This window comes from Acipenser ruthenus, chromosome 53, assembly GCF_902713425.1.
Source record: "Acipenser ruthenus chromosome 53, fAciRut3.2 maternal haplotype, whole genome shotgun sequence".
Taxonomy (NCBI): Eukaryota; Metazoa; Chordata; class Actinopteri; order Acipenseriformes; family Acipenseridae; genus Acipenser; species Acipenser ruthenus.
Genome location: NC_081241.1, coordinates 1,291,445 through 1,308,367, shown reverse-complemented (window position 1 = coordinate 1,308,367; position 16,923 = coordinate 1,291,445). Strand labels below are relative to the sequence as shown.

Below are 16,923 nucleotides of genomic sequence, written 5' to 3'. Positions count from 1 at the left end.
TATACTGGCTTTAAAACAAGAAAAGACAACCGATGCAGCTGCGCAGCAGAGACAAGAGAACGAGGCAAGCGCGTTTATTGTTTGGAAAGTAACTGTAATGTTATTACTGCCATTAAAAGCTAAACGCGTTATATTACCTCGTTATTGACTAAAGTAATATTATTACAGTAAGGCGTTACTAAAGTAACGAGATGCCGTTCAAACCGTCATCACAAACATACGTGTAACAGAACATTCCTTAATTTTAAATGTTATAGATTTGGGGCTAAAACACAAAGTCAGACTCTTCAGCCCTGATATTAAACATTTGTTAATATCAGTTGTTTAATTCCTAATCTTAACATTGTAATATTTGTTGGGGGATTTAGAAACAGTTTCATAGAATATCTGATTCGGCAGTTTCTGCTCCCCCTGCTTGTCTAAACCTGGCCTCAGTCCCAAACCCCGCCTCTCAGAGCTTTACACAACTCCAGGAAATCAGCGCAGTGAAGTTTCGTTTCTTGTGAAATCGTCAGTCTCTCTGTCTCTCTGCAGCAGAAATGGCAGAAGCGAATATTCTGTTAGCGCATGACCAGTTTAGCTGTTCAGTGTGTCTGGAGATATTGAAGGACCCAGTCGCTATTCCATGTGGACACAGTTACTGTATGGGGTGTATTAAGAACTGCTGGGATCAGACTGATCATACAGGTCTCTACAGCTGCCCCCAGTGCAGAGAGACCTTTACCCCAAGGCCTGTTCTGGGCAGAAACACCATGCTGGCTGAAGTTGTGGAGAAATTAAAGCAGACAGGACTCAATCCTCCTCCTGCTCAAAGTTATGCTGGACCTGGAGATGTGCCGTGTGATTTCTGCACTGGGAGAAAGTTCAAAGCTGTGAAATCCTGTTTGTCATGCCTGGCCTCTTACTGTGAAACACACGTCAAGCCACACAGTGAGGTTACTCCATTAAAGAGGCACAAGCTGGTCAATGCAATTGGAAATCTGGAGCAGAAGCTTTGTGCTGAACACCAAAATGTTTTGGAGGGGTTCTGTAGAACCGATCAGACGTGTATTTGCTGGCTGTGTGCAGAAAAGGAACACAAGAGCCATGATATAGTCTCAGTTGAGACAGGGAAACAGGTAAGGGTTTGAACCATTTCCTTGTAGCTATCCTAGAAGATAAGAATTCCCAGGGATATTTAACATGTCTGTTTACTAGGTTATACAGTTTCACATCAGATCAGATTTTAATTGTATATTAAGAGCTATTTAAAGAGCCCTAGTTTTTTAATTGCTCTATCTAAACTATGATGTACTACAATGTATTTCAGGGTGTAACAGGGGTGTTGTTACAGGTGTGGCTATCACTGATTGACAGGAGAGACACAGGAGATTTTCTTTGATACAAAAAACACAAAACATTCAAAACAAAACACTGCTTGAAAACAACTAAAAAATAAAAGTTGACCAAACAAGAAAGGAGGTCCCGCTCCAGGAACAGTCTCCCTGACACCTCCTCTCTAGACTTGGTTGGGATTAAAATCCCCTAAACTTGTTCCCTATTCCTTCCAGTGCTAGCGATCCTGGTTAACTCACACAGTGATCACAGATACATGTTTTCTCTTGTGTTTTTCTCACCCTGGTTAACACACGCAGTCGTGAGGATCCTACAGCAACACTCTCCTTCCCAGACAGTCTGTATCCCTGCTTGTAGAACCAAGAAACTGGCTTTTCAGACCCTTTTTAAAGGCATGTGGCCGGGGCTAAGAGATAATCAATGAATCAATTAACACCTGGCCACATTCCACACCTGGATTTGAATATGCCCTGCCATATCTAGCACAAACTTGATCATCAAAAACATTATTTACAATCAAATAAAAACACACTATTTACACGTGCAGGACCTCAGCCCTGCCTCACAGGGTAAGAAGGATTTGTTCAGCTGTTTTGTGGTGCATTGGAATTTGAAGTGTAAAATTAGCATCATTTATATTGCTAGTGTTTTTAATATGTATCTTGCAACTTAATAAAATCATAGATCAGTTCCATTGTTCAAGATATTATATTTTATTTGGTAAAACTGTTTAAAAATAAGATTCCTAGCAAAGTCAAGCACCTAATTTAAAAACAAAAGACCAAGATTAATATGATATACAATATACAAGATTAATATGATATACAATATACAAGATTAATATGATATTCAATATACAAGATTAATATGATATTCAATATACACAGGGCTTCTGTCTTTCGGTGTTTATTAATTTCATTAAACCAAGATCCAGCCATGCTTGTGTTTGTAGTGATGTGGCAGAAATATGATTCTCGCTTGGAAAATTGGTGCTGCAGCCGGAGGACGGAGCGAGCTTCACCCAGTGCTGCCTCTATGATGCAGGGCCTCTTTAATATATTGAAACAATGATTGCAGCACAGGGATCATAATATCTTCTTAATAAACTAATACATCACATTTTAAACAAGACTTTAATAATTGTGTTTTGATATATAGTAAACAAAACCCATGCCTTTAAAAGTGACACATACGCATCTATCTGCACTGGCAGAGCTGCTGTGCCCGTGCCTTTAAAAGTGACACATACACATCTATCTGCACTGGCAGAGCTGCTGTGCCCGTGCCTTTAAAAGTGACACACACGCATCTATCTGCACTGGCAGAGCTGCTGTGCCCGTGCCTTTAAAAGTGACACATACGCATCTATCTGCACTGGCAGAGCTGCTGTGCCCGTGCCTTTAAAAGTGACACATACGCATCTATCTGCACTGGCAGAGCTGCTGTGCCCGTGCCTTTAAAAGTGACACATACACATCTATCTGCACTGGCAGAGCTGCTGTGCCCGTGCCTTTAAAAGTGACACATACACATCTATCTGCACTGGCAGAGCTGCTGTGCCCGTGCCTTTAAAAGTGACACACACGCATCTATCTGCACTGGCAGAGCTGCTGTGCCCGTGCCTTTAAAAGTGACACATACACATCTATCTGCACTGGCAGAGCTGCTGTGCCCGTGCCTTTAAAAGTGACACACACGCATCTATCTGCACTGGCAGAGCTGCTGTGCCCGTGCCTTTAAAAGTGACACATACGCATCTATCTGCACTGGCAGAGCTGCTGTGCCCGTGCCTTTAAAAGTGACACATACACATCTATCTGCACTGGCAGAGCTGCTGTGCCCGTGCCTTTAAAAGTGACACACACGCATCTATCTGCACTGGCAGAGCTGCTGTGCCCGTGCCTTTAAAAGTGACACACACGCATCTATCTGCACTGGCAGAGCTGCTGTGCCCGTGCCTTTAAAAGTGACACATACGCATCTATCTGCACTGGCAGAGCTGCTGTGCCCGTGACATACACATCTATCTGCACTAGCAGAGCTGCTGTGCCCGTGCCTTTAAAAGTGACACACACGCATCTATCTGCACTGGCAGAGCTGCTGTGCCCGTGCCTTTAAAAGTGACACACACGCATCTATCTGCACTGGCAGAGCTGCTGTGCCCGTGCCTTTAAAAGTGACACATACGCATCTATCTGCACTGGCAGAGCTGCTGTGCCCGTGCCTTTAAAAGTGACACATATGCATCTATCTGCACTGGCAGAGCTGCTGTGCCCATGCCTTTAAAAGTGAAACACACACATCTATCTGCACTGGCAGAGCTGCTGTGCCCGTGCCATGCCATTCTTGCCAGTCTGTCCACAGAGAGAGATGTGTTTTCGCCACAATTTTCAATTCTGTTTTAAATTCCACGAGTGTGTGAATCCTCCCTATTGAACTGTAATATAGCTTTAAATCCCACGAGCAAGAACAACCCTCCATTTCTAATTGTAATCTCGTTTTAAATCTCACCAGTGTCTGCAATCCTCCAATAGAAATGCAGGAATTTGCTGCCACTCAGTTTAAAGTATTCAGAATGAATCAATGATAGATACAAGAGAGATTTTTTTGTTGGTTTTAGGTTATTTTATTGTATTTTTTCACATGGAAAGGGGTGAAGTCAATGTGAATTGAGAAACCATGTCCAGTGTTTTTCTGGTGTTTATTGGGTATACACTGATTTCATTGTTTTGTATCAGGGGTGATTTATCTGTGTTTATCGATTAAAAATGGAAATCAGAAGCCCTAAATATCCATTAAAGAGAAAGCTGCTTCAGTTTCCTAGGTGCTTTACAAAACAAACATGTAACACATGCTAGATCAGCAATCATTCACTGTTACTAGTATGAAACAGAACCATCTAGTGGACAGCTACTGTGGATCACGTGTTCTTTTGTATTGCTGGCAGCTGTGCACTAGATGGTGTTGTATCTTACTACTATACACACATGTTGTCTGATCTAGCCTGTGCTACAGATGTCTATGGCGTACAACTAGAACTGAAGTCAAAATATATTTGACTCAGAATTATTGCACACATTGTAAAGAGGTAAGGGGACAAGAAAACAGAAAATATATTTGAACTAAAATGATTCTGTCAGGTTCAATAGCATACTTAAACAGGCCTGTGATGGGTGTGACAGGATATCACTCAATGCTCGATCAGAAATGTCACTGTGTCACTGTGTTTCTACACAGAAGCAGCTGGGAAAGACACAGACAGAAATACAACAGAGAATCCATGACAGACAGAAAGAAATTGAGGAGCTGAAACAGGCTGTGGAGTCACTGAAAGTGGGTATTGACAAGAGCGGGTTATTATTATTATTATTATTATTATTATTATTATTATTATTAACAGACTGGAACACATCTGCAGAAGTTTACTGTCTATGCCTGATGTGTTTTTATATCAATTCTAACCATGTCTCCTCTACTGTGTTCTTTCACTCAGAGATCTGCATGCATAGAAATAAAGGAAAGTGAGAAGATCTTTACTGAGCTGATCCGATCCATTGAGAAGATCCACACTGAGGTTATTGAGCTGATTGGAGCTAAAGAGAAGGCTGCAGTGAATCAGGCTGAAGGACGCATGAAGAAACTGGAGCAGGAGATTGCTGAGCTAAGGAGGAGAAACGCTGAGCTTAAACAGCTTACAGAGACAGAGGATCACATCCATTTTCTACAGGTAACATTACTGCTTGTTAGAAAATCTCAAGTCCATAACTGGGACGGTTTCAGACAGACCTCTCCAATTGAATGAATCCTTGCTTTTTACCCAGGAATGTTTTGGACCCCATTCTGTTTCACTAAAAACTCATTTTCTCCACTTTCCTGTTGTAGAATTTCCAGTCTCTCTGTGCCCCTCCTGAAGCTGGAGACTTACCCAGCATTACTGTCAATACAGACATCTCTTTTGGGGCTGTGAGGAAAGCTGTATCTAAACTTAAAGACCATATTGTGGACTTCTGCAAGCGGGAATTAGTCAAAATAACCAAAAGAGGTTGGTATGAAATCGATTCATTTGGTAGAGATTTCTCAAATAGACCATGGCTTGAGGAGGGGCAGGACTTGCAAGATATTAATAAAGACCTCTTGCAGATTGTTTGCTATATGAATATTGCAGATGTTTTATTTCAAATGATTTCCCCAGGTTGAAACGCTCCACCTCATTTACAGTGACATCCTGAGTGATGAGAGCAGGAAGGAAGAGAGTTTCTAAAGACATTACATGAGAAAACAACACAATAGCACTCAAACAGAGACAGAGGGATTCACACATTAAACAACACATTCATTCCATATAGGATGCTAACTTCTAGTCCTGCACTATCTTATCACAGATTTATAGGAATTGGAGGTCATGGTCTGTTTGTATTCCAAATCCTCTACAGTAAAGTCTTTGGTGTAAAACAGTTTTCTGTATTTTATTTAGTGAATGAAACAGCAGTTTATACCCTGGGGTCTAGGAGCAGTGACAGACGTTTAAAAGGTAAGGCTTTCCTTCCAGTAAAACATTTTTTCTCCAGGGACATTCTCTCTTTTTGGAAGGCCCTAACTCCTCAGTGAAAGAGTGGCTGGAGATGTATTAGATTAGTTCTTGTGTGAAAGATTCCTGGGTCCTTTGCTACACTGATAAACTGAACAGATTCACTTTGTCTTTAAAGATTAAGAGCATGGCAGATTGCTGTTTGGAGTTTTGTGTGTTGTATATTAATTCACATTTTTTAATTAAATTTTTCTCTTTTCGGTATGACAGCAGCTCATCCCTCTCAGGGTCTTGGCACGGCAGCACTGCTTTCTGTTCTGGGTATGAATTCGACAGCACCTCCTTCCTCTATGGGTGTGAAGACGACAGCAGCTCCTTCCTCTCTGAGTTATGGGGCAGCAGCAGCTCCTTCCTTTTGGAATTTCGGGGTGGCAGTGGCTCCTTCCTCTCTGGGTGTGAATACAACAGCAGCTCCTTCCTATCAGTGTTTCGGTGTGGCAGCAACTCCATCCTCTCTGGGTGTGAATACAACAGCAGCTCCTTCCTATCAGGGTTTCGGGGTGGCAGCAGCTCCATCCTCTCTGGGTGTGAAGACGACAGCAGCTCCTTCCTCTCGGGGTGTGAAGACGACAGCAGCTCCTTCCTCTCGGGGTGTGAAGATGAGAGCAGCTCCATCCTCTCTGGGTGTGAAGATGAGAGCAGCTCCATCCTCTCGGGGTGTGAAGATGACAGCAGCTCCTTCCTCTCTGGGTGTGAAGACGACAGCAGCACCTTCCTTCTTCTCTGAGTTATTGGGCATAACAGCAGCAGCTCCTTCCTCTCTGGGTTATGGGGCGGCAGCAGCTCCTTCCTCTTGGTGTTTCGGGGTGGCAGCAGCTCCTTCCTCTCTGGGTGTGAAGACGACAGCAGCTCCTTTCTCTCTGGGTGTGAATTCGACAGCAGCTCCTTCCTCTCTGGGTGTGATTTCGACAGCAACACCTTCCTTCCTGGGTGTGAATTTGACAGCAGCTCCTTCCTCTCTGGGTGTGAAGACGACAGCAGCACCTTCCTTCTTCTCTGAGTTATTGGGCATAACAGCAGCAGCTCCTTCCTCTCTGGGTGCGAAGACGACAGCAGCTCCTTCCTCTCTGGGTGTGAATTCGACAGCAGCTCCTTCCTCTCTGGGTGTGAATTCGACAGCAGCTCCTTCCTCTCTCGGTGTGAATTCGACAGCAGCTCCTTTCTCTCTGGGTGTGAATTCGACAGCAGCTCCTTCCGCTCTGGGTGTGAATTTGACAGCAGCTCCTTCCTCTCTGAGTTATGGGGCAGCAGCAGCTCCTTCCTCTTGGTGTTTCGGGGTGGCAGCAGCTCCTTCCTCTCTGGGTGTGAAGACGACAGCAGCTCCTTCCTCTCTGAGTTATGGGGCAGCAGCAGCTCCTTCCTCTTGGTGTTTCGGGGTGGCAGCAGCTCCTTCCTCTCTGGGTGTGAAGACGACAGCAGCTCCTTCCTCTCTGGGTGTGAATTCGACAGCAGCACCTTCCTTCCTCTCTGAGTTATTGGGCATAACAGCAGCAGCTCCTTCCTCTCTGGGTGTGAATTCGACAGCAGCTCCTTCCTCTCTCGGTGTGAATTCGACAGCAGCTCCTTTCTCTCTGGGTGTGAATTCGACAGCAGCTCCTTCCGCTCTGGGTGTGAATTTGACAGCAGCTCCTTCCTCTCTGAGTTATGGGGCAGCAGCAGCTCCTTCCTCTTGGTGTTTCGGGGTGGCAGCAGCTCCTTCCTCTCTGGGTGTGAATTCGACAGCAGCTCCTTTCTCTCTGGGTGTGAATTCGACAGCAGCTCCTTCCTCTCTGGGTGTGAATTCGACAGCAGCTCCTTTCTCTCTGGTTGCGAATTCGACAGCAGCACCTCCCTTCCTCTCTGAGTTATTGGGCATAACAGCAGCAGCTCCTTCCTCTCTGGGTGTGAATTCGACAGCAGCTCCTTCCTCTCTGGGTGTGAATTCGACAGCAGCTCCTTCCTCTCTGGGTGTGAATTCGACAGCAGCTCCTTTCTCTCTGGGTGTGAATTCGACAGCATCTCCTTCCTCTCTGGGTGTGAATTCGACAGCAGCTCCTTCCTCTCTGGGTGTGAATTCGACAGCAGCTCCTTCCTCTCTGGGTGTGAATTCGACAGCAGCTCCTTCCTCTCTGGGTGTGAATTCGACAGCAGCTTCTTCCTCTCTGGGTGTGAATTCGACAGCAGCTCCTTCCTCTCTGGGTGTGATTTCGACAGCAGCTCCTTTCTCTCTGGGTGTGATTTCGACAGCAGCTCCTTCCTCTCTGGGTGTGAATTCGACAGCAGCTCCTTCCTCTCTGGGTGTGAATTCGACAGCAGCTCCTTCCTCTCTGGGTGTGAATTCGACAGCATCTCCTTCCTCTCTGGGTGTGAATTCGACAGCAGCTCCTTTCTCTCTGGGTGTGAATTCGACAGCAGCTCCTTCCTCTCTGGGTGTGAAGACGACAGCAGCTCCTTACTCTCTTGGTTTCCCTGAATGACCTGCGTAGGCATTTGTCATTGTTGCTGTTGCTGCAGTATCTCATTTGTTCCTGTTGCAGTTCCCCAAGCTGCTGTTGTATTCTTTGACTCTCGTCCATCTGCTGCAGGTGCATTTGTGCCCACTGAGCTACTAGTTATTCAATTTGCAGGTGAAATGAAGTGAATGATTTGTTTTTACACTTGGAGCCGAGGCAGACTCATTTTTAGAGTTTAATCTCTGTCAGGTTAGTGTTTTTGTAATTGTAAACACTCACAACTGGACAGCTGTTTCAGTATAAAATGTTCAAAATATCCTTATTTATTGATTACAAACACATAAATAGCACCAAGTGGCAGACTTATTTGGCATCTCTGCACAGTGCTAGAATTCCCACAGCAAGTACTGATAAGTGTCTCTTAATGTGATTGTAGCTCACTAAATAATTCCACAATGTGTACCTATATTGCACTTCCATTGGCTACACACAGGTAGTGAAAAATAAAATGGAAACCCCTGGGTAAATGAGGGACACCTCATTAAGTATATTGAAAACAAGGGCTTCCACACAGGTGTGGCTCGTGCGTTAATTAAGCAAATAACATCCCAGCATGCTTAGGGTCATGTATAAAAATGCTGGACAGGCCTGGTTGTCTATAATTATGGCTAGCATGACTGCAAGAGACCTCAGTGACTTTGAAAGAGGGGTGATTGTTGGGGCGCGTTTGGCAGGAGCTTCAGTGACCAAGACAGCTCAACTTGCTGATGTTTCACGAGCGACGGTGTCTAAGGTGATGTGGGCATGGAACTCTGAGGGAATGACATCATCAGCAAAGGGCAACAGTGGGCGGAAGCGCATACTCCAGGATCGTGATATCCGTGCGTTAATTCGAAGTGCAAAACAGGCGAGCAACTGCAGATCAATTGACTGCAAATTTCAACCTGGCGTGCCAGCAGCCAGTTTCCTCAAAAACAGTCTGCCGAGAACTCCACAGAGCAAGATACCATAGTGGCCCAACACCCTATAAATGACTTTACATTGGTTTTTCCATTTTTTTGTCCACTACCTGTAGGTCTCTAATGTGTAGTTTTGACAAACATGACAGGCAAGATTCTCAGATGTTCTTGTTTCAAATTGTGTCAATCAAATGGATATGTATAGAGATGTTTAAATTATTTAGATTAAGTATTTGAGATTATTATTATTATTATTATTATTATTATTATTATTATTATTATTATATTGTTTGCAAATTATCTCATTGGATTCCTGAAATTGTTGGATAATTAACCTAACGAGCATTTAATTAGATGCATCGGGTCTACTCGTTAGGCAGTTCAAAGTTTCAATATTGTAATTGTTTACTAATTTTAACAACAAAGAAGACATTTCATGGATATCGTAAATCACAATCAAATTGCATTACATGGGCAATCTGCCCACAGTGGAAAAGCAGAAACGTGTTTTAAACCTGGCCTTTGGCGCCCTCTTAAGGACAAACTCCTCAACTGCAGACATGATTGAAAGCAATTCTTTTCCCTTTGTGTGGTTCCATTGGAAATGTAGGGCTCTATTCACACAACCTTCAAGACTGTTCCAAGCACTGTTCTGTTAAAGACTCTTGATTTCTTTTTTTAATGGTTTAAATGAAGTTAAATGTAGTTTTTTGAGAGTGGGAGAAATGCATTGTTTATTATTAATTTTATTACATTTATTTTGTATTATTATTCAAAGCACTGTTTAGGTCAATAATACTTATAATCAGGTTTTAAATTAAAACCAAACATGAATTTAAATAAGCACCATTTTAATAACTATTTTTTAATGTTTCTGTTTATCAATTAACATTTTTTCCCCATATAATGTTTTGTAAAGTTGTCACTTTCAATAAATATTTTGTTCTGCACCTACTTCTGAAATAAACATAAACTAAGTGGACTGTCAACAGCAGCTGCTCTCTGGAAACATGAAGTGCACAAAAAAGCTTTGGAGAAAATGTTAAACACACATAAAATATATTCTACTATAACAATGACCACACAGTGTTGCTTTAACTAAACAATACCAGCAGACCAGCCTATTTCATACAGGTCTTTGTAACTAAACAATACCAGCAGACCAGCCTATTTCATACAGGTCTTTGTAACTAAACAATACCAGCAGACCAGACTATTTCATACAGGTCTTTGTAACTAAACTATACCAGCAGACCAGCCTATTTCATACAGGTCTTTGTAACTAATCAATACCAGCAGACCAGCCTGTTTCATACAGGTCTTTGTAACTAAACAATACCAGCAGACCAGCCTATTTCATACAGGTCTTTGTAACTAAACTATACCAGCAGACCAGCCTATTTCATACAGGTCTTTGTAACTAAACAGTACCAGCAGACCAGTCTATTTCATGCAGGTCTTTGTCCAGTGACTGCTGGGTCTGATGTAAGAAGAAAAAAACAGAGCGATTCAGCCTATTGTATCTTTCAAAGGTTTGCCTGCCAGTTGAAGGAGCCAATGATAGCAGGGTAATTATTATTATTATTATTATTTATTTATTAGCAGACGCCCTTATCCAGGGCGACTTACAATCGTAAGCAAATACATTTCAAGTGTTACAATACAAGTAATACAATAAGAGCAAGAATACAATAACTTTTGTTCAAGCAAGGTACAAGTGTGACAAACCACAATTCAATAATACAGCAGATAATAGTGATAGTTACATCAGGATATGATTAAATAGTGATAGTTACATCAGGATGTGATTAAATACAAAGTACTACAGGTTAAACACTTGGCAGATTACAGTATTCTGAAGTACAGGATTAAATGCAGTAAAATAGGGGGCAGATAAGAGCAAAATAAAGCACATTTACATGAAGGGTGATAGTGTCCCAGGATACAAACAGAGGAGTTCTACAGGTGCTCTTTGAAGAGGTGAGTCTTAAGGAGGCGCCGGAATGTGGTCAGGGACTGGGCAGTCCTGACATCTGTAGGAAGGTCATTCCACCACTGTGGAGCAAGGGTGGAGAAGGAGCGGGCTCTGGAGGCAGGGGAGCGTAGCGGAGGTAGAGCTAGTCTTCTAGTGCAGGCGGAGCGGAGAGGTCGAGTGGGGGTGTAGGGAGGGATGAGGGTCTGGAGGTAGCTGGGTGCAGTCTGGTCAAGGCATCTGTAGGCTAGTACAAGAGTCTTGAACTGGATGCGAGCGGTGATCGGGAGCCAGTGGAGTGAGCGGAGTAGTGGAGTAGCGTGGGCGAAGCGAGGCAGAGAGAACACCAGGCGGGCAGCAGAGTTCTGGATGAGCTGGAGCGGACGGGTGGCAGACGCAGGGAGGCCAGCCAGGAGGGAGTTGCAGTAGTCTAGGCGGGAGAGTACCAGAGCCTGGACCAGGAGCTGGGTAGCATAGTTGGTGAGGAAGGGTCGGATTCTTCGGATGTTGCTCAGGAAGAATCGGCAAGTGCGTGCCAGAGTGGAGATGTGCTGGGAATAAGAGAGGCAGGGGTCCAGGGTGACTCCAAGGTTCTTAGCGGAGGAAGAGGGAGAGAGTGTGGTAGATTCCAGAGGAACAGAGATAGAGAGATCAGAGGAGGGGGAGGAGGAGGGAAAGAAAAGGAGGTCAGATTTAGAGAGGTTGAGTTTGAGGTGATGCGAGTGCATCCAGGAGGAAATAGCAGACAGACAGGTAGAGATACAGGAGGAGATGGTGGAGTCAGAGGTGGGGAAGGAGAGGAAAATCTGAGCATCATCAGCATAGAAATGGTATGAGAAACCATAGGATGCGATGAGGGGGCCCAGGGAGCGGGTGTAGAGAGAGAACAGGAGAGGACCCAAGACTGACCCTTGGGGGACTCCAGTTAAGAGAGGGTGAGGTGTGGAGGTTGCTCCACGCCAGGTTACCTGGTAAGTGCGGTTGGAGAGGTAGGAGGAGAACCAAGCCAGAGCAGTGCCAGAGATCCCCAGGTCAGCAAGAGATGATAGTAGAATAGAGTGATCAACAGTGTCAAAGGCAGCAGAGAGGTCGAGGAGAATTAGGACAGAGGAGAGAGAGGCAGCTCGGGCACACTTAAGTGAGTTGGTGACAGACAGGAGGGCGGTTTCAGTGGAGTGAGCAGAGCGGAAGCCAGATTGGAGAGGGTCAAGCAGAGAGTGGTTGGACAGGAAAGCAGAGAGCTGGCGGTGTACAGTCCGCTCGAGGGTTTTGGAGAGGAAGGGTAGGAGGGAGACAGGACGGTAGCTCTGGAGGGAGGTGGGGTCGAGGGTAGGTTTTTTGAGGAGGGGAGTGATAGAGGCATTTTTGAAGGCAGAGGGAAAGATACCAGAAAGTAGAGAGGTGTTGAGGAGTGAGGAGATGAAGGGGAGTAGAGCAGGAGCAGCAGCTTGAAAGAGGTGAGTGGGGAGGGGGTCCAAGGCACACGTGGTGGGTTTGTGACCCTGGAGCAGGGAGGAGAGGTCAGAGTCTGAGAGGGGCAAGAAGGTGGAGAAGGAGGGCGAGTAAGTAGGGGATGTAGTGGGTGTAGGGGTTGGAGCAGGGGGGGGTGCGGGGGAGGGAGAGGTGTTAAAGAGTTTGCGGATATCTGAGATTTTAGAAGAGAAGAAGGAGGCAAAGTCATCAGGGGAGATAGAGGAGGGAGGAGGAGGGGGGGAGGGTTTAGGAGGGAGGAGAAGGTAGAGAATAGTTTACGTGGGTTGTTAGTGGAGGCTTGGATTACAGATTGGAAATAAGCACATTTAGCAGAGGAGAGAGTAGAGGAGAAGGAGGAGAGGAGAGTGCGGTAAAGGTCTAGGGCAGCAGGGAGTTTGGTTCTCTTCCATTTCTTTTCAGCAGATCGCAGTGTGATTCTTGCCGAGCGGAGCGCAGAGGAGAGCCAGGGATGGGGAGGGGAGGGGCGAGCAGGACGGGAGGTGAGGGGACAGAGGGAGTCGAGGGAGGAGGTGAGTGAGGAGAAGAGGGTGGAGGTAGCAGAGTCTACGGAGAGTTGTGAAAAGGAGTCGATAGGAGGGAGGTGAGAGAGAGCAGTGGAGGCAAGGACAGAGGGGGAGAGAGAGCGGAGGTTACGGCGAGAGGTGACAGTGGGGGTAGGAGGAGCAGGGAGAGGGGGGAGAGACAGAGAAAAAGAGATGAAATAGTGATCAGAGGGGTCCAGGGGGGTGACAGAGAGGGTGGAGGGGCAGCAGGCCCTGGAGAAGGAGAGGTCCAGTTGACGGCCAGCTTTGTGGGTAGGAGGGGACGGAGAGAGACAGAAGTCGAAGGAGTGAAGGAGAGGGAGGAATCCAGCAGAGTGGCTGGGGTTGGAGAGATGGATGTTGAAGTCACCCAACAGGACAGTCGGGGTAGACAGAGAGGAGAGGGAGGAGAGTAGATAGTCGAGTTCATCCAGAAAGTGAGTGAGAGGCCCAGGGGGGCGGTACAGAACAATGAGCAGGAGTTGACAGGGAAAGGTTAGTTGGACTGCATGAAATTCAAAGGTATTGACAGAGAGTGAGATGAGATCGGAGGGGACAGAAAAGAGTAAGGAGGGAGAGAGGAGAAGACCCGTCCCACCTCCCCGTCCAGTGAGACGCAGGGTATGGGACAGGACGTAGAGAGAGGACAGGGCAGCAGGAGTAACAGTGTTATCAGGGGACAGCCAGGTTTCAGTGAGAGCAAGGAAATCGAGCGAGAGGTGGGAGGCAAAGGCAGAGATGAAATCAGCTTTGTTAGCAGAAGAGTGACAGTTCCAGAGTGCACCAGAGAGTGTGCGGGAGGGGGGGAGAGGCAGAGAAATGAGGTTAGAGGGGTTGGAGGAGCAGCAGCGGAGGGAGGGCAGAGGACGAGGACGGGAGGACAGAACAGGGATGTGAGAGACAGTCATAGCAGGACAAGCAAGACAAAAGGCACAGTAGGAGCAGTAGGGTGGAGGGTACAGACCTGACTAGTAGACAGCTTCTTCTAGAGCCCCGTTAGGTTTGGATCTATTGGAACAGCGTCTCAGCGCAGGCCTCCCCTCGCTGGACTCCCACAGCTAGACTCCCGGCTCTTTTGTTGAGGCTCTTCGGTTGGCTGGCGCTTCTTGCTGGCGCAGAAATAGGCTGCTTAATATATAAAAAACAACTGCGTGGAAACCAATCGGATAGCAAATCAACTGCTAATCAATTTAGCCACTCACCTGGTACTACTCACACACTAACTCAGCCAATTCAGACACCACCTTACAATGTCACCAAATGTAGTTAGTTAAAATTACTAGAAGCAGGAACTTATCTGATCTGCCTCTGTCCCTGATTACCTGTAATACTATTGTGAAGCTGCTCAAAGAACACTACAGGTATGGTCCTGAATCCTCCCAGAAGCTGAGGGTGTGAAGTATAGAAGAACTGAAATGTCCGCTCTGGATAGACAAACACCAAAAAGATAACAAAGTTACAAACTGGATGAAAGGAGACAGTACAATATTGTGGGATCAAATAAAAGAAGGTTTTTCACATCTTCAGCGTGCCCAGCTGGCATGAGCCCGTGAGCCTCTGTTGTCTTCAGAGCGCAAGTACGGGTTCAAATGATTTCAGTCGCTTCTCGACTCTGGGATCAAGCTATCAGACACTTCCAGGTGGTTAGTCAAGCTAATATCCCCAAAAAGACTAAAACATCCCATTTAAAACACATGAAAGCCCTGTGCAGCCAGTCTACCCAGGCTAAGTGCTTGAGAAAGAGAGAGGGAGAGAGGTCTAAAGGGAAGGGGTGTATATCTCACTGCTCATGAACACACTGCTCCCAGGTAGGAAACCCACTGATCCTCAACTACTGCTCCTAGTGATCTCACACAGCTCCAATCCTCCAAGTCCACAGCTTGAGTTGCAATCTGGTTTCTCAGCTTCTCACACGGCACAGCACACAGCTCCCAACTTACAGCTCCCAGCTCCAGCACAGTTCATCTCCAGCACCCCCTCCTCAACACACCCCACCCCACACTGTATACTCTCAATCCATCACTTCTCATTAACAGCACCCCCTCCTCAACACTCCCCACCCCACACTGTATACTCTCAATCCATCACTTCTCATTAACAGCACCCCCTCCTCAACACTCCCCACCCCACACTGTATACTCTCAATCCATCACTTCTCATTAACAGCACCACCTCCTCAACACTCCCCACTCCACACTGTATACTCTCAATCCATCACTTCTCATTAACAGCACCCCCGCCTCAACACTCCCCACCCCACACTGTATACTCTCAATCCATCACTTCTCATTAACAGCACCCCCTCCTCAACACTCCCCACCCCACACTGTATACTCTAAATCCATCACTTCTCATTAATAGCACCCCCTCCTCAACACTCCCCACCCCACACTGTATACTCTCAATCCATCACTTCTCATTAACAGCACCCCCTCCTCAACACTCCCCACCCCACACTGTATACTCTCAATCCATCACTTCTCATTAACAGCACCCCCTCCTCAACACTCCCCACCCCACACTGTATACTCTCAATCCATCACTTCTCATTAACAGCACCCCCTCCTCAACACTCCCCACCCACACTGTATACTCTCAATCCATCACTTCTCATTAACAGCACCCCCTCCTCAACACTCCCCACCCCACACTGTATACTCTCAATCCATCACTTCTCATTAACAGCACCCCCTCCTCAACACTCCCCACCCCACACTGTATACTCTCAATCCATCACTTCTCATTAACAGCACCCCCTCCTCAGCACTCCCCACCGCAGCACTCCTACTTTGTATATGATGTGGAATACATGATTGTAAACATCTAACACTAGCACGTACAATACTCTTTCAAATAATGAATTTGCGGTTCTTAAGGACGTTCCTGTAAAAACTCCCTGCTGTGGCTAATTTTACTAAAGTTACTAGTTTTTGTATTCCAATGCTATATATTTATTTGTCTCTTTTGTGAGAGAGCATTGTATTTCATATCAATAGATAGCTGTATGTTTTCTCTTTTTCCCAGTTTTAATGTATTGCTCTCATTTGAATGTTTCCTTATCATAATCCGGTGTAAATGATGGGATGCCATGTGTAAAAAAGCGTTAATATTTTAACAGATTTAAGTTAAATCTTGTATTTTTTCCCCAGATTTCCAAATGTTGTGAAAATAAATTTTTTTTAAAAAAAAATGTGTGCATTCCGATATAATTTATAAATCTAGTTACAAGATTTAACATTTAGGTAAATATTTAACTAAATCTTAAATATCTAACAAGATTTAACATGTAGCTAAATATTTAAATAAATCTTAAATCTCTTAAGAAGATTTAACATTTAACTAAATATTAAATCTCTTAACAAGATTTAACATTGAGCTAAATATTTAACTGACCAGCTAAATCTGGAGTTTGTATGCAAATGAGCTCAGCCCGCTTCCTGCTTTCACGCGATTTGATTGGCTCTTGTAATGTTGAAATTTGCATATTTACCAATTAACATAACAAGAGCCAATCAATTCACAAATACCTGGTGATAAAATGTATGGTATAATAATAATAATAATAATAATAATAATAATAATAATAATAATAATAATTAACAAAATTAACATCACAACTTAA

General features: G+C 45.0%; 1 protein-coding gene across 2 annotated transcripts; it reads left to right on the top strand.

The window, feature by feature from the left end:
* The first annotated feature begins 352 nt into the window (after window positions 1-352).
* Window positions 353-10,393, top strand: LOC131723099 (mucin-19-like). 2 transcript variants are annotated; one of them, XM_059016484.1, is made up of 6 exons: window positions 353-1,118; window positions 4,573-4,668; window positions 4,829-5,062; window positions 5,218-5,377; window positions 5,810-5,866; window positions 6,137-10,393. In XM_059016484.1, the coding sequence occupies exons 1-6, from the start codon at window positions 540-542 to the stop codon at window positions 8,377-8,379; spliced, it is 3,369 nt and encodes a 1,122-aa protein (XP_058872467.1). In that variant the 5' UTR covers window positions 353-539; the 3' UTR covers window positions 8,380-10,393. The 2 variants fall into 2 exon arrangements, with proteins under 2 accessions (XP_058872467.1, XP_058872466.1); XM_059016483.1 differs by having other exon boundaries at window positions 354-1,118; window positions 6,134-10,393.
* The last annotated feature ends 6,530 nt before the right edge of the window (window positions 10,394-16,923 follow it).